At 38.4% G+C, this 18,740-nt stretch overlaps 1 protein-coding gene across 1 annotated transcript; it reads left to right on the forward strand.

Annotated features, from left to right (window-relative positions):
- The first annotated feature begins 6,659 nt into the window (after nucleotides 1–6,659).
- LOC110877209 (protein IMPAIRED IN BABA-INDUCED STERILITY 1) lies at nucleotides 6,660–9,178 on the forward strand. The gene is given in 6 exon segments (XM_035977434.1): nucleotides 6,660–7,836; nucleotides 7,839–8,058; nucleotides 8,061–8,074; nucleotides 8,158–8,373; nucleotides 8,451–8,551; nucleotides 8,610–9,178. Coding segments are annotated over 6 exon segments (777 nt in total). The 5' UTR covers nucleotides 6,660–7,755; the 3' UTR covers nucleotides 8,755–9,178.
- The last annotated feature ends 9,562 nt before the right edge of the window (nucleotides 9,179–18,740 follow it).

Raw genomic sequence — 18,740 nt, forward strand, 5'->3', positions numbered from 1 at the left:
GCAAGAAAGGTAAGTTAAGCCCAAGGTATATAGGACCATTCGAGATCATCGAATGTGTAGGATCAGTGGCTTATAAGTTAAACTTACCAGAAGAGCTCAGTGGTATTCATAATGTCTTCCACGTCTGCAATCTGAAGAAATGTCTAGCTGATGAGTCACTAGTCATACCGCATACAGATGTGCATATAGATGAGAGCTTTAAATTTTTGGAGAAACCTATGTCGATTGAGGATCGACAGGTTAAGAAGCTTCGGAGGAAGCATGTGCCTATTGTGAAGGTTAAATGGGATGCCCGCAGAGGACCCGAGTACACGTGGGAGGTAGAATCCACAATGAAAGAAAAGTACCCTCATTTGTTTCAGTAAATCTCGAGGTCGAGATTTCTTTTAAGGGGGTGAGGATGTAACACCTCGAAAATTCATGTCCAATAATGTATTGACACGTGTCATAAGCTTTGAACATGTGCAAGATTACGTATGAAGGATTTAAGTTGACAAGCAAGGAAAGTATGTGAACGTAAGGGTTCAAAATGTCAACAACGGATAAATATGCCTTTCAATAACCCTACATGATGTTTATACCCTTAAACGAATAAGTCATGGATCATACGAAGCCAATTGTGAAAGAAAGTGAGGAATTACAAACTACAGGGGCTAAATGTGTCAACATGTTTAAAGTATACCTCTGAGTGATCTTTTAGCAGACCCAAAGCTTTGTAATGGTTAATTATACTCACAAGAATGTGTGATAAAAATTTCACAAGGTTTCGATAAAGTATGAGAAAGTTATGACAATATTCGTATACGAGGGGTTAAAAGCGTCAAACTGCAAAAGTATGTCAATTCGTAAGAAATCGGACCTTCCGGAATATGACCATGAGTTTAGTATACTCTAATTAACCTTAATATAGCATAGATATAGGCTTAGAGGTGTTTGGTGCGCAAAAATAAACTTTTATGTCATGCAGGGACTAAAAGTGTCAAAAAGTGCCCAAGTTTGCATTTTCGCGCATATCTCGCATTCTGTATATCCCCGGACACCCAAAAATTTATGTAAGCACTAAAATATTTTATTTTAGTGTTTGGCTTGATAAAATTCCATTCGTCGCGTAATTTGGATCGTTTTTAGCGTCCGTCCGTGTTTCGTCGTAATTAGCCGAACAACGGGACCGTACGACCAAACGAACCGACATCCGGCATATTTTTGAGCATGTTTCATGTTCCTTATGCTTAGGCATCATTGTAGAGCCTTAAAAATGGTTTAACGGCCTTTGGAAGTGTCGGAAATGGCATTTGGGAGTGCAGGGGCCAAATCTGTCAATTGTTGAAAGTTTGCATCTGCAGACAAGGTCCTTACGGACCGTATGGGGGACCTTACGGTCCGTATAGCATGCCCAGCAACCAGAATTTTAAAAACCAGCCTTTGTTTTGCTCTTGTCTCTCAATCCATGAATCTAGGGGCTGCCCATTGTTTTGTAAACCATGGGTATGAGGTGTAGGGCTGAGATTGAAGCACGATTATCGATGAACGATCCTAACGGCTCTCAAAATCCTATAAATACCCCCCTTGATCATTGTTCTCTTTGCTCATTTCCTTCCAATTTGCTCTCTAACACTCAAACCTGAGGAGCCTGATCAAGGGAACCTCCTTTTGAGTGATCTTCAAGTCCTTTGGACTTTTGTAAGTGATTCCTTTCATGCTTAGTTATTTGTTTAGCGTTTAAACCGAAAAGTCAAGCGTTATCGATAAACACTTTGACTTTTAATCGGTTGAGCCATGGTTCGCGTTGAACATGGCTACGTGATCGTAATTAGGTAGGTGTTTAACCCTCAAAAGGGCATCTCCTAATTACCACGTTTACTTAGTTTAATTGTCGGGTCAAATTAAAGTCAATCGGGTTGTTTTAAATAAAATTCATAGCTAATGATATAAAATCTTTAAAATCAGTTTTGTCACTCTAATGACTTGGTAAATATTAGTTGATCATGTCTAAACATGATTCAACCCGACAATTCTAAGTATAGGCTCGGTTCGCGACCGAAAGTCGCAAAGTTTGACCTTTGCTTTGACTTTCAGTTCTGACCCGAATTAGCTTGAGTTTATTTATGCCTTAGGGTCCTTTGTGATCATGTTATATGATAGTATAACCTCCCAAAGTTATACTACTTGGTTCTTTAGAATTAAAGACCATCGCATGTTTCCATAATGCCTAAATATGACCATAATGCCCTTTAATGTTAAAACAAGATTTTTGAAGATGTGAAAGGACTAAAACCTTTATTACTGATCTATAAGCATGTCCATAAAATTTCACATCAGTTTGAGGTCTAGATTAGGAGATATGCTCATTAGCGTAATTAAGAAACTTTTCGGTAAATTAACCGTATGATTAGCATATAGCCTATCTAAACCCAATTGTTGATACCAAACTTTTTACCCACTGATGTAATATAATATTTGAGGATTTTTGAAGATTTTTATTTATTTTTACGCTGATCATAACCTAGAGTTCTAAGCTTATTTCGGTAATTGTCGGTTTTACCCTTTAAGCCATAAAATGAGTTTTACCAAACCTTTTGATACCAAATCTTTTTCTACTGATATAATATGATAAATAGAATATGTTAAGCCTTCTGGAATAGTAAAAATATCAACTTCCCTTTAAGAACCCGGAAATGGCTCAGAATCGTCTTTTAAGCATTTTTAACGCATAGTATGTATTAAAACCATTTTAGATGTATAAGACTTGATACCTACTGATGTTTTAAGTAAACTTTCATACTTTAGCAGTAAGCAAAAGTCTAAAACTCAGAATTCTAGTTTTGACTTTTTTAAGCCTATGTGAAATTACCAAAATGCCCTTAAGACGCATAGTTTGGTTATAAGTGGTAAATTTCACCTATAGGTTATACCCAACTGATATAATTTGGTAAATTAAGTATTTGTACTGATTTAATCAGACTTATAACTCAGATTGCTATTTGACCTCTTTTATAACCTTTTAAATGACCAAAATACCCCTTCGAGGCATAAGTTGGTTTTAAATTCATTTTGGGCATAATGGAAGGTATCCTACTGATATCACAATATATCAAAGGCATATTGACTTATGGAACATGTTCATGGCTCTCATGGTTACCCGTTACGCATGTTTAGCGTTCGGATCGGCCTATGTAACTAGTTTGCATATATTAGCCGAAACGGGTCAAACCAAATCGTTTTCGTCTCAAAATCCAGAATGTGATTAAATTACCCATATTAAACAAGTATGCAAGCTTGTTGGGTCAAAACCACATTCTAAACCGGTCTTCGCGTTATCATGCGTTTGAACCGTGTCTTCCTTTGAAAACTAACCGGTCTAAGTCTAAGCTTAAATTAAAGACCCGTTAGGATTCTAATAGGTTATTAAAAACCTTCGTTCCAGATTAGGAGCCCAGTAAAAGATACGTGCACTTGCTGTATTTGATTTATACATTGCTCAGGTAAATACTCTTAACTTATTTTCCCTATACGGGCTTGGGATACGGTACTATAAAAGTACCGCTTGGTCGGGTGTATGTAGTCATTTGAATCGGATTGTGATTGATGTATTTACATAACCTGTTTGATATGTATTATTTGGTGTATGGCCCTTGGGGGTTAAATGACCATGTCCCGGATATCCTTGGCATCATTCATGAAATGGCCACGACCTAAGCACGGGGTGTAGGCGTACACCTGACAGCTGCATTATGTAAAAACTGGTATCCCACTATAAGGAATCGACCTTGTGGGCATTATACCCGTGGCGTGTCAGTTAACTTAAGTTCGGCCTTATGAACCGGCCCTAACGGACGACAAATGAGTAAAACTGTATACAAGATTATTTTGAATAATTGTCCCAAGTTATAATATATTTTTGCCTAAGTGCACTCAAATCAATTTTCTAAATGTTTTCAAAATGAGTCAGTTAAGTTGTATTTACCAGTGCAAACTGACGTATTTTCCAAAAAGGCTAAGTGCAGGTACTATACGTAATAGGCTGGCTACTCCAGGCATCATTACTCAAGTCTCGCAAGCTTTAGATGTCAAAGTCTGTTGAACAAGTTTCCTTTTTATTTGATCCGCCTGTGGATCTGTTTTGACTGTTTGTGATACTTAAATATTACAGTTTATTCAGTTGAAATGAATCTATATCTTTTGCTTCCGCTGTGCATTCATATGTTGTGTTGTTTGACTATGATGATATCAAATTACGTCACGATACTCCCCACCAGGCCCACCGGTGACACGTGGAAAATAGGGGTGTGACAATTACGGTTTAACTTACATCACGTACGCGACCAAATTACGCACGTTCATTTGAAAATCACGCACGTTATAAACTCAAAAAACCAACATGCGTGATTATTTCATATAACATGCGTGATTATATCAAATTTTCATTTAGCCTGGGTTTGATCAATTTCATCGAATTGGGTTCACATTTCTTTTCATTTCACTTCAAATTGGCTATTGTTCGGTCAATTTCATCGAATTGTTTTCAAATTCATTGTTGATTTTGAAAAGTTTCATCAATATTCGACCCTCGAAATCAAACCGTAGAACAGAGGATGAAGAAAACATGAGCAATCTTTGATTCTGACCGTAGACCAGAGGATGAAGAAACATGACCAATCTTTGATTCAGACCGTAGAACAGAGGATGCATGAACATAACCAAGTGGTTTCAGATCGTAGAACAGGGGATGCGATTTTTGAACTAGGAGGTAGGGCATGCGTGATAACGTGCGTGATTATTTGTTTCAACATGCGTGATTAGGTTTTGTTGAGTTTATAACGTGCATGATTTTCAACATAACTTGCGTAATTTGGTCGTGTACATGATGTACATTAAGCCGTAATTTATTTTACACTTTCTCTGTACTCACGTACACGATCTCTAAACTTGTTTTAGTATTTAAACAACAATAATGGAAAGTTCGAATAATTCATGTACTCGTACTTATATTACCTCTATTTTTATCATAAGACCATATTTTTTAGGTGATCGTGTTTTGATAGTAGGTCGCGTGGGATCTATAAGAAAAGGAACCAGTCTCATGTCGAGAAGACTGGGAATTGACATTAAATTCGGTTAAGTCCACAAATATCGATATAGTTTATAAAGTTTGAGATTAGGTGATGAACACATAACACTTTTTTAAATAACCTAATTATTACTTTATGCTTCTTAATATAAACAAGCTAGATTTATATTATCTATAACTTTTGTTGAACCATTTTTATCCAGATTTTAAACTCATTTAATCTTTACTCCGTGACAATCTTCTTCCATATATCTTTATTTTATCTTTTGTTTAACCAATTTTATCCGGATTTTAAACTCATTAATCTTTACTCGTGTGACAATCTTCAAAATATGTATTCAACTTATCTTCATCAAAGAAAGATTTGTTAACTTTAGGAAAATATAAACTCTCTCATATGTAACTTTATTCACAACTCATAAATAACTCTTTTTTATTTAAGAAGCTAACTGTTTGTAACAACCTGTACTAAAAATCATATGTATATATATAGCTGAGTTGGATGCTCACAACACGTTTCTAATGGTCCATATGGTTTTGAAAAGTTGGACTAATGCTGAAATTTGTGCAAAGTTTTAGTCCAGGGGTCAAAATTGACTTATTAGAAAAGTGGTATTTATGTACCGTAATGGACTCCTTACAGTACGTAAGACATTCGTAAAAACCCAGTAGCTATGAGACGTGGAATGATATGCAAATCGGGATTATGTGGCGATATTTGATCTTGCCATGACTTGGGACACGTGTTGTGACGCGGGAACACCCTTTGGACTATAATTAGAAGCTCTTAGTCACCATTTTTAAACTTTAACCGCTTAATTTCGATCATGAGGATTACCTACTTGAAGCTCTAGGGTTTTGAAGACTTGGAACCTTCAAGTCGCTTGTCTTGTTCGATTGAGTGAGTGTTTGAATCATATCTAGTGTTTGAGTATAAAACGGGAAGTGAAGGGGGGGGGGGGGGAGGTGACATAGATTTATATCATTGGGTAGAGAAAACTCAAACACCATAAAGTGTTTGAATCATACCCTCCACCCTAATGATGAACCATCACCAAATCCAAAAGTTGTGCGGTGTGCCCCCATTTTGAAGTTAAAGGGGGTGTTTGGCCTAGCTTTTTTAACAAAACTTATAGCTTTTTTATCTTTTTTTTTTTACAAAATAAGTTTAACTTGATGTTTGATTTAGCTTTTTAAGCTTATTTGTGTACGGGCAAACGATAGAAAATAAACTATAAACTAATCCAAACACAAAAGAGCTTATCAAATGATAAAAAAATAAGGCTGTTTGGTAGTCTCTGAATGGTCATTAAGAGGCTACCTCTTAATGGACCCATTAAGAATTTTACCAATGAGAATGTAGAAGAATGTGACATGTGATGATTTACCATTCAGAGTTTACATCTTAACCATACCATTCAGACTTGAGGTTACCTCTTATTCATTCAGAGTTTTTAAACTATTAAGAGGTAAAATCTGAATGGTGATTAAGAGACTACCAAACAGCTTATAAGCTCCTTTGCCAAAAAATAAAAGCTAGGCCAAACACCCCGTAAATTTGTTCGTTGAGGCAAACGGTTGGTAAACTCTTATAACCAACCCTTGTTCTGTTACAGAGCACACCAAAACAGAGATGATGATCATCAATTTGGACCCACAATTGTCCCTCTCTCACTCAATCACTTCCCTTTTCTTCTTTCCCCCTCTTAATTTCATTTTCCCTCCGCATATCTCGCACCAATCACATCCCAATTACACTTCATTTCAAAATTTGGGTGGTTGTTTGCAAAAAGCTTACATTTTTACATTAGGGTTTTGTTTCTTTAAGGGTTTACTCAATTCTTGGGCAAATTCTTTGCCCGATTTTGAATTCTTTATACTGTAGTTTAAAACTCGATTATTCCCATAATGTATCAATTTGTTTGATGAATTTTGGGTGAAGGTAATGGGGTGTGTTAATTCAAAGCATATGGTTAGGTTTTACGGTTCTTTAGGTAATTCTTCATTGAAGAATCATGATCATATTGTTAGTCATGTTATTAAGTCATTGAAGAATATGAAGAAGGGAATACCAGATTATGATAATGATGATAGGAGGATGGGAGTAAGGATAGAGAAAATCATCATCTTATTGATAGTTGGAATGGAGATGGAGGGTCTTCAAATTTCAGTTCGATTAATTTTGAAATTTGAAAGGATTAAGGAAGCCTTCTTGGCTTAGTGAGGTTACCGTGAAGCCATCGATGGTTGGCTACCTTTGAGATCCGATAGCCTCCAAAGATTGGAAAAAGTATAACATTGAATTGCTTATGATCTGTAGATATTATTAAGTTCTTGAAATCATATTTGTTGCATATTAGTTTGATTTTTTTAAGAACGCGGTATGATTATAATATTATATGAACATTTGTAGATGATTGTCATAGAATGTTAAAAGTTCAAGATGCCTTTGGTTATGTATGTATAAATGTATACATTTGTGAAGTTGCGTTTGAAGAACCAGAATCATATAATTAGTTTTAAGATTTGTTTACTTGTTTAACTCTGATAGTTTTAACCCTAAATAATCAGAATCATAACTTGCTTTTGCTAGCACTTTACATGAAGTGTAATTGGGCTGTGAGTCCCAGGTTTGTAACCTCTAACTGATAAAATATTAATACGTAACAGAGATAAAAGGCAACCAAATGAAGTTGTTTTCGGTGCAGATTAAATGCTATATGAAGAAATTTTTGAACGGTATCTAACATTGCCATTCACTTGGAGTTTTTTACATCGAGACATTAAAACCGCAAATATTTTGGTGAATAACGAAGGGATTTTGAAGATTGGTGATTTCGGTCTAGCAAAGTTCCACAGTCCTGACTGCAGGGAACCGTTGACTTATCGGCCTCCTGAACTTCTTCTAGGATGCACGAATTACGGGACGTATGTTGACCTTTGGAGTGTGGGATGTGTTTTTGCTGAACATTGTTTTGGCAGACCAATCCTTAAGGCCGAACTGAGGTGAAAACATAACAAAAACTGTAATCTATACCATATATATATATGTATATGACTTGGTGTAAACTGTAAAACATCCTTTTCAGGTGGAACAATTGAAGCTTTGTGGAACTCCCCCTGATGAATACTGGAACAAGTCGAAACTTCCTCTTGCAACGATGTTTAAACCGCATCATGCTTATCAAAGTAGTCCTCGGGAAACGTGTAAGCAGCTCCCGGAAACTGCGGTTGACCTTATCCACACGTTACTTTCTGTAGAGCCTTGCGAGCGTGGGCCCGCTACATCTGCCCTCAAATCTGAGGTATATATCTTGGTACAATATTTTCATTGCCCAAAATCGAGAGTTGACTGTTTGTTCTAACTAGATTGTGTTAACAGTATTTCCATACGAAGCCTTATGCGTGTGATCCCACTAGCTTGCTGAAATATCCACCTAACAAAGAGATTCAGGCAAAGTTCCATGAAGAAGCCGCATGTAGGTGAGTAACTAATTCGTGTTCTAGTTTTTGTTCTTTTTAAACATGATTTAAGGTACAGGTGGCATGGTTTGGGCATCCGGAGCTTCAACAAGAGTCCCTACCGATGCCCCTCATATTGCAAGAAGAAACAATGGCGGTGGTTCGCATTCAAAAGCGTCGCTCGACACAGTGTTGGGGCTTTCACAAACTACACACGGGTCTAAATCCGAAGGGATTTGTGCATTCCCCACTCAAGCGACAGCTTCAAATGGTGGTTTTCTGTGGGCAACAAGAAGGCGGAAATATGGCGGCAATTCGACCCTGAGTGGTGGTGTCATGGCGGTGCATGCAGCCTCCCACACGCCACCCACAATAGCCCCCAATTTAAAACTGGCGATATCAAAATAACCCTAAACCTTTCAATTGCCAACAAAACTGTAAACCCAAACCTTCCTCATCGCAAATCTGCTCAGATATCAAAACCCCACCGCAGACGGAGTTAATGGTGGATGACGGAGGCTGTACCTGATTGCGAGGATCGTCGTGTTTCTTGACGATTTATTTTGGGTGGATGATCGTCGTGTTCATTTGATTGTAGTTAAATGGATAACTTTTTCGTAATACAAATTCTTCCAGAATTTCTAGATCCATTTACTTGTTGAAGCAGATGAACATAAGTTTTATTAATTTTTTATTTCTTTTGGGGTTGAAGTAGACGAAAGTTAATGTTGGTTGTGGTGGTTGGCTCATAAACTTGATTTGGGGCTGAGTTAATGCTGGGTTCATATATATACATAATAAGTTATTTAATTTTCTAATTACGTTTTGTTTATCTAATAAAATATTTTGAAATAAATGGTTAAAATGACTAAACTACCCTTGTGTGATAAGATTTAACAGAAAATTATAACTGGGTTAGGGTCAAAGGACGTAACATGCAAGATTTATAAACATAAAGTACAAATCTCATAAATTTTAAAGACAAAGGTCACCGGTTGAAATTTGATATGAAGATAAAAGACAAACTTGTAATTCACTCTAATTTTTATGTGTAACTGATCCCTTTACTTTATAGTGATGTTGAAGACTGTCTATTTGTAAATATGACAGGATGTTCAAGAAACCTTTTTTGATGCTCGCTCCCACTGCTTATTGGGTTGTGGAGGATTTGACTAAAGAGTGTCAAAGCTACTGATAACCTAGATGACCAGATAACTCGTCTGGGTTATGCCTCAAAAGCAACTGATAACCTAGATGACCAGATAACTCGTCTGGGTTGTGCCAACTGATAACCCAGATGTTGGGTTGTGAAGTTTTTGACTACAGGTGAGGTTTTATTTGTTACTGTAGCTTAAAGTCAACAACCCTAATTGTACCTCCTATAAATACTTCTCATACATGTACTGTAACTTTTGAGCACCTAACACAAAGATGGAACTAGTTGTGGAGAGTGGACGTAGATCAAGCTTGATCGAACCACTATAAATCATGTGTTCTTGTTCTTGTGATTTAGAGTGTGTGTGTGAGTGAGCTGTTGTGTGTGTTTGTTCTTGTTGTTTGTGTGATATATCCCTAACAATTGGTATCATAGCTCAGGCTCTCGATTGATTCACACAAAATAGTAATAAATAGAGGTGAAGAGGAAGATACCTGCAAATCACGACTAGGGTTTCAGAAACCCAGTAGCCGCCACCGCCACTATTCATCTTCCCGCCGCTAGCATATCCGCCACCGCCTAGGGTTCAAAATTAGAGACCATCCTTGCTGGAAATCGCATCAAGGGTTTCAAAATCGAAGGTCTAGGGTTTAGATTTTGCTTGGGGTTGTTGGATTTCAGATGGAGAAAGAAGCCTTTTCTTTGTTCTGTGCGTAGGAACAAGAAGAACACAAACGTGTTCTGTTTTTTTTCTTTCTTTTAAGGGAAAAAATCAAGTTTCCTTATTTGCCCCTTATTTGCTGGAACACCCTTCAATCTTTGACAAAGTTTTTATCAACCATCCTTATTTTTCTCAGTGCCATTTCAAAGCTTGAAACAGATAAGGGTTTGTTTCCGTTTATTGCTTCCGCTAGTATAATTATCATTTAGTAGTACAAATTTGTTTAGTTTGTAGCAAATTGGTAATTGTTCGTTAAAATGGCAGAAAATAGTAAAATCAATATTGACAAGTTTGATGGTAGTGATTATGGATTTTGGAGAATGCAAATAGAAGATTTGTTGTATCAAAAGGGTTTGCATTTGCCTATGTTGGGACAACAACCAGATGACATGTATGATGAAGAATGGAAGTTGTTGGATAGACAAGCTTTGGTTGTGGTTAGGCTTTCTTTGGCAAAGAGTGTTGCGCATAACATTGTCAATGAAACAACTACTTACGGTGTATTGAAAGCTTTGTCCAACATGTATGAAAAACCATCTGCTTCAAACAGAGTATTCCTTATCCGACAATTGGTTAACTCAAAGATGAAGGAAGGCATGTCGGTTACCTCTCACATAAACGAGTTTAACTCGATTATCTCTCGTTTAGCCTCAGTTGAAATAAAGTTTGATGATGAAGTACAAGCGCTCCTCCTTCTATCATCTTTGCTCCACAGTTGGTCAGGCACAGTCACGGCTGTTAGTAGTGCATCTGGCACTACCAAACTCACTTTTGAGATTATTCGTGACTTGATTATAAATGAAGATATTAGACGGAGAAGCAATAATGAAAATTCTAGTTCTTTATTGCACACAGAAGTAGAGGAAGAAGAAACGATAGAGGAACTAATCGAGGTAGGTCAAAGTCCATAAAAAGGGGGCAGTCAAAGAACAAAAAAGACATTGAATGTTGGAACTGCAAAGAAAAAGGTCACTTTAGAAGCCAATGTACAAAACCAGCTGCAAAGAAAGAAGTAAACAGTGTATCCTCTGAAGAATCAGGAGATGCTCTCATATGTTGTGTTGAGAAGTAAACAATGTATCCTCTGCAAAGAAAGAAGTAAACAATGTATCCTCTGTAGTGGGCGGGGAAGTTAGTACTGACCCCAAGCTAATAAAAAAGAAGGTTATGGCCTTTTTTAAGAAGCAGTTTGCTTAAAGAAAAATAAAAAGGCCGTATATATCTAATGTCGACTTCAAGAAACCTTTGGAGGCTCAAGGTGCAGGCTTGGTGTCGAGATTCTCATTGGAGGAGGTGAAGAAAGCGGTCTGGGATTAGGGGGGGACAAAGCCCCGGGGCCGGATGGGTTCACGTTTCGGTTCATAAAACGATTCTGGTCGACTTTAGAACCGTTTTTTTTTGTCAACATGATGGATCAGTTTTTTCAATGTCAGACACTACCACCTGGATGCAACTCCTCGTTTATTTCTCTCATCCCAAAGATTCAAGACCCTCGGCAAATCAAGGACTTCCGCCTAATCTCGCTAATTAGAGTTATATACAAAGTGATTGCAAAGACGCTTGCTAATCGGTTAAAGTCGGTTGTGGGGGAGTACGTTTCTAATACTCAATCGGCTTTCATCGGAGGGCGCTCGATTCTAGATGGCCCCCTCATTGTTAGCGAGATTATTTCTTGGGCCAAAAGCTTGAAAAAGAAAATGTTTATTTTTAAGGTTGATTTTGAGAAGGCTTACGACTCGGTTAACTGGAATTTCCTCCTTTCCAACCTTAAGGACATGAATTTTTTGGAAATCTGGAGGAAATGGATAAATGCATTCCTTAAATCGGGCCGGGCTTCGGTTTTGGTGAGTGGCTCGCCGACAGAGGAATTTCAGTTATATAGCGGCCTTCCTCAAGGCGATCCTATGTCCCCGTTGCTTTTTATATTGGCGATGGAAGCCCTTGATGTTATTATGCGAAAAGCGGTAAACACTGGGATTTTCAGGGGTGTATTGTTACCGAACGAGGGCCCTATGGTTTGTCTTCTTTGTTATGCAGACGACGTGATATTCCTGGGAGAATAGAGTGAGTAGAACATTAAGAATTTAAATCGAATTCTTAGATGTTTCTACTTGTGTTCGGGACTAAAGGTGAACATGGCGAAAAGCTTTTTATTTGGGGTGGGCGCTGAAGAAGATGAATTACATGGGATGGCCCAAAAGATTAATTGTTAAGTGGGTAGTTTTACTTTTAATTTATTGGGCTTACCCCTCGGCGCAAACATGAAGAACTCCAAACATTGGAAGCCCATCATCGATAAATTCAACTCCAAATTGTCGAGCTGGAAGGCAAACTGCCTATCTTTTGCAGGGAGAGTGACGCTGGCGAAAGCCGTCTTGAGGGCTATCCCAAATTACTATTTTTCTATATTTAAAATACCGGTGAAGATGGCAAATACGCTCGAAGGCATTCGTAGGAAGTTCGTTTAGGGTTTTAAGGGTGAAAAAAGAAAATAAAGTGGATCGCGTGAAAGAGAATCGGAGCTCCTAAGTGTCATGGAGGGCTCGAGATTGGAGATATTCGTTCAACGAATTTAGCATTACTCACCAAGTGGTGCTGGAAATTTAAAGAGTATCCGATGGCGTTTTTGGTTAGAGTTATTAAATCTATCCACGGGAATCAAGTGGCCAGACAATCATTCTCGTTAAAGCCAAAAACTGTCGGGATGTGGAAAGATATTGTTGCAATTAAGTCAGCTTTCTCGGATCTCAATATATCAATCGAGGACAACCTGAAGGGCAAAGTGGGGTGTGGAGATAGTATTCATTTTTGGCAAGACAACTGGACGAACGACGGGGCGTTTCGGTACAGGTTCCCTAAATTATATGCTTTGTCAAGGAACAAAGGGGCGGTCATGTAACACTTTTACTCTAACCAGGACGGATCGATCAATTGGTATTGGAGATGGTACCGAGAACCTCGAGACGAGGAGGAGAAAGAACAGCTAGCGGCACTGCTGGACATCCTGTCCAGCAACAAAGTGGGGCTGGGTCGGGTCGGATGGGAATGGAAACCAACCAAGAACGGGTCCTTTTCGGTTGCCAATGTCAAGATGCAGATCACTGAGGCTACAAACATGGACGGTACAGAAGAATGGCTTCACTGGAACAACATTGTTTTACCAAAAGTAAACCTTTTTTTGTTGGAGAGCTGAGCTTAATAAAATCCCCACTAAACGGGCTTTGGCGAGTCGTGGAATTCCGATTCACGATCTAAAATGAAACAGATGCGGCATAGTGAAGGAAGAAGCAAACCATGTGATCGTCCGTTGCTTGTTTGCGAGGGCCATTTGGTGGCAAATATGCAGGTGGTTAAAAATACCGTTCCCCGAGATGGCCTGTCTATTCAAGGAATGCTTAATGTGGTGAAAGATGCGAAAGGTTCGAAGGAATGGAAAAAGATTATAGGGGTAGTGGTCATGACGACCATGTGGGAGATTTGGAAATCAAGAAAAGAGAAGATCTTCAACAACCGATCCATCACCATTACAAAAACGGTGGAACAAATTAAAGAGAACTCTTTCTTATGGATAAGGTGTAGAACAAAGCTTAGTAATCTAAATTGGGATAGGTGGTGTGATTTCAATGTTCGTCACATTATCATGTAACCGGGTATCAGCTTCTTGCTGGCCCATTTTGTCCTTTTCTATATTTATATAGAAGTTCCGGCGTTCAAAAAAAAATAGTAGCACTCTGACTAATGTGTGATTCCAAGTGAGTGGGTTCATGAGTATAATCAGATGACACTGATTCATGACAAGTGACAGTTGTGTCAGTAACTCCAAGCGAGTCTCCTGCATCGGTGTCCTTGTTCTTCTTCTTCTTTTTCAGTTTTTCAGGCAAACGTATCTTTTTGATACGTAGACCTAGTGACTTTATTGGTTTTATTGTTCTTTTGTCTTTTCGTTCTTGATAATGTATCATGCATGCCCCTATTACAAACAAGCAGAAATCGTTTGATCTTTAAAACTCACAATGACAATGCTTGTTTTCAAAGTGCTTTGTGTTGGAACCAGAAGGTTTATTCATGTAGGTTAGCACAGTTTAGGGGTTGATTTTGTAATTGTTTAGTTCTTATGTTTTGGGTTGATAAATGTGGTTTGGGCTAGTCTTGTAGGTGTCGCATGGGCTTAGGTATCGGCCCAGTTGGTTATGTATTTAAACAACCTTTAGTTCATTGTTTAAGGTTGTTGATCTGGTGAATAGTTGGGGGCGACACATAGGAGACGGAACCGAGTTCCATTCGAGTCTTGTATCAGTCTTTGGTAATCATTGAATGCAAGATTTCGGTTTGTTCTTTGTTCATTGTTTGTATTTTGATCATTATATTTATTCTTGAATCACCTATTGATTGGTTTCCGCACAATCAATAGTTTGTTTGATATCATTGAGAGATCCTCACGGGTTTTACAATTGGTATCAGAGCCATTGAAGCCATTCAAGGGCTCGGTTTTGATATCATTCGGATTCAAGAATTTCTTATGCTACTGATCTGTTGGTGTTTCGTGTTTTGCAGTGACTTATATTCAATCTGTTCTTGACAGATTCATCAAATAATACTGATTTTGGTTTGTTGATTTTTGGAAAAGGTGTTTGCTGAATTTACGGGAAATCGGTGGTCAACAGATTCAAAGATTACAATATCTTTGAATTTTGGAATTGCTGAAAAGTCGGGATTGCGAGTAAACAGATCTTATCATTTATTCTTTTGCAGGTTACGACTCGCAACCATCTAGTTGCGGCTCATCACGTTCCGGTTACGACTCGCAATCATCATGGTTTCGGCTCATCTTGTTTCAGTTGCGACTCGCAACCATCAGTTACTGTCTTCACTCGCAACCAAGGTTGTTACGACTCGCAACCTCTGTTTCGGCTCATTCTGTTTTAGTTACGACTCGCAACCTTAGCAGTTACGACTCGCAACCTCAGGAGATTGACTCGCAACCTTAGCTGTTACGACTCGCAACGACACTGATTTACGGACTGTTGGACTGTTGACTTTTGAACTTAAAACAAAATTAATTAATTAATTAACTGATTAATTAAAAATGTCATCTAACAACAGTGAACTGTCCGCCCTTAATCAACAACAAGAATTGGACTCAAAGCTTGGAACTACAACACGCATTCCTAGGTTAACTGATGCTAATGACTTTCCCGAGTGGAAGTGGCGCTTTGAACAGCACCTGAAGGTTAAGGATTACAAGCTATGGCGAAGCATTTTGAGAGGACCTAGGGAGATTATGATGGAAAGCCCCACAGAACCAGATGTCAAAATAAAGAAGCCTCGAGATAAGTACACTAAGGATGATTTGCTCATTGTTGAAGAAGATGATCGTGCTCTTTCCTACTTAACCATGGGTTTGGGTCCTGATATTGCTATTGGCTTTCGCACCTGCAAATCTGCCAAAGAATTGTGGGATTCTCTGATCGAAGTGTATGAAGGAAACGAAGACATGAAGGAGAGCCGAAGAAATTTGCTGCAACAAAACTTCAACAATTTCAACCATATTTATGGTGAAACGATAGATAATCAGATTCAGAGATTCGTGAAGCTAGTCACTCAAATGCAAATGGAAGAGATTCATACAACAAATGCATCCTCTAATCGACAACTTCTCAATGCACTGCCAAAGAGTTGGGATCATCATGTTGCTATGATCAAGAAGACAAAGGACCTAGCAAGATGCACTCTGTCTGAGATGATTTCTCACATCAAGGCATGTGAACTAGATGACAAGCAAAGAGAAACAAATTACAAAAACAGTATGCTAGCTGCTAGTTTTTCCATTGCTCCTGCTTCCTCCAACAACAACAACACAGCCTTATTGTCACAAGGAGGATTTCAGATGTTTCGCAATACTTCCTCCGCCTCTCCAACTTCAGCAAAGGTGCACTCATCTGGATCCTCAAATCAAGTTGTCTCTCCAGCCTCTCCTGCTTCAGTTCAAAATGCTGGAAATGTCTCTGCTGTTGCTCCTGCTTCCGCCCCCACTACAAACAATGAAATGATGGCTTTCTTCGCAAATCAATCAAAGGAAAAACTAGATATAGCAGCTTCAGTGATCAACTGTTTGAATGCTTTTATTGCAGGGAAGCTTGATCCACCAAAGTGGAGTCCTGATGATCTGACACAGGTTCATCCAGACGATGTTGAAGAAATGGACATTACCTGGCAGATGGCAATGGCGGCATTCAGAGCCCAAAAGTTTGTGAAAAGAACAGGTGGGGAAATGCATGGAATGGAGCTGCTAAAGTGCCCTTTAATCTTCGCTGTTTCAACTGTCATGAGGAAGGACACTATGCTCGAAACTGCCCGAAGCCACTTGTAAACAGAGATCAAACTCCTGCAACTCCTGCTCAACCTGCTACTCCTAATCGAGAAAGGGCTCTTGTGAGCACTACAAGTATAGCAGATGCTGCCGCTTCTGGAAGTCCACAGCCGCAAGGATTAGCACAAGCACTGGTGGTGCAGCCCAACGTTAATTTTGATTGGTCTTCAGAAATCGAGCGTCTGAACATATCAGCTCCAGAGAATCAAACTGCTACATCCAACATTGCTTTCATGACCTCAAGCGAACATAGCCCTAAGCCAGAGGAAGAGACTGCAGCTGATGATTTTGCTTTCATGACTCAAATCCTGTCAGCACCTGTCAAAGGTCTCACGAAAGAAGAGGTAATTTCTGTTTTCTGCACTCCTGAATGTAGGGAACGAGTTGAGGCTTACAGAATTCACAACGCTGAGCTAATCGAAGACTATAATGAAATTAAACGGAAAAATTTCACTTTAACGAAAAATGAAAAACTTTTCAAAGAGAAAATCGAAGCTCAGCGTAAGGACATCGTTCAACTCAAGGACGATGTCAGTGTAGCTACGGCCCAACTCATGATAGTCAAAGAAAAATTGTGTGAGGTGACTAAAGAACTCGAAAATGTTAGGGATAAATATCAAATAAATCAATTAAACATTAAGAAATTTGATTCCTCCAGTAAATTAGTCAAAAATCTGTGTGATCAACAATTGGTATACTCTAAAAAGAAAGGGTCAGGATTGGGTTATCATCAGACTCCTCCTCCGTACAATGCTAATTACACTTATTTACCAATGACTGAGGAGGAGATACTGAACGAAAGTAAAATGACTTATGGTTCACATAGCAACAAATCGTCTGTTCATAACAAACATGTTGAGCCACAAAAGTCTTCACCTTTGAATTTTGTTCCTAAAGGCACAATTGATCCTAACGTTTCATTGTCATGTGCAGATGATAGCTCTGAAGTAAAGTGTGATGATGTTCATGGGAGTGAACAAGTCGTTATTTCAAACGTTTCTGAACCTTATTTTGAACATTATTCTGAACCAACTGAGTCTGACATTGCTTTTACTAGTTCTTTGTTTGCGTCGTTTTCTGCTTATGTTTCGTCTTGTGAGCCTGTTGTTTTGGGCAAAACTGATAATGTTTGTGTGGATGATTTGAACAATAAGTGTGGTGATGATTGTTTTTCAGCTAATGCTTATGATACTAACATATCTAATGTTTCAGCTGGTGAAAATGTTACAGGTGAGGTCCCTCAGGATGCATTCAGTGAAACCACTGAAACTACTTCTCAAGAAAATCAAGTGTATCCTGATTCTTCTTCTAAATCTGTCTCAGTGGGTGTCCCTAATGTTGAATCTAGTGGGACCCCATTGGAAACTGTGTTAAACAATGAATCTGAATCTGCGTCACAAGATAAATGCTCTGAGGAAATGCATGTTGATGAAACTTCTTCAGGATCAGAAAAGGAACCTGAATCAGTTTCACATGATAAATGCATTGAGGAAGAGCATATTGTTGAGACTTCTTCTTGTTCGGAAAGTGAACCTGAATCAGTCTCAGATGATAAATGTGTTGATAAAACGCATTTGGATGAAACTCATACTTGTTCAAATTCGGAATCAAGATTAAGTGAAAATGAAAAGAATGCTGGTCTAAAAGAGAGATCATTAGAAGAAAATCTGTCAAAAGAAAAACCACAAGTCAAACATGTTCAGAAAACTAAGACATCGAATCGGACGAAATCAAGCAAACAGAGTCAAAATGTCAAAAGTATTCAAAATGTGAAACGTCAAACATGTTTTAACTGTGGCATTGCTGGTCACATTGCCAGAAATTGTGGTAAACTCCCAAGGACACCGAACAAGAAAACATCAGGGCGAAATCAGAAGGTCACGTCTAATCGATATCACTGTTTGGAGTCCATGAAGTCTGCAAGGACTAAGACGATGAAGAACAACTATCATCATAGGACTAG

Source organism: Helianthus annuus, chromosome 9 (assembly GCF_002127325.2).
Source record: "Helianthus annuus cultivar XRQ/B chromosome 9, HanXRQr2.0-SUNRISE, whole genome shotgun sequence".
NCBI lineage: Eukaryota > Viridiplantae > Streptophyta > Magnoliopsida > Asterales > Asteraceae > Helianthus > Helianthus annuus.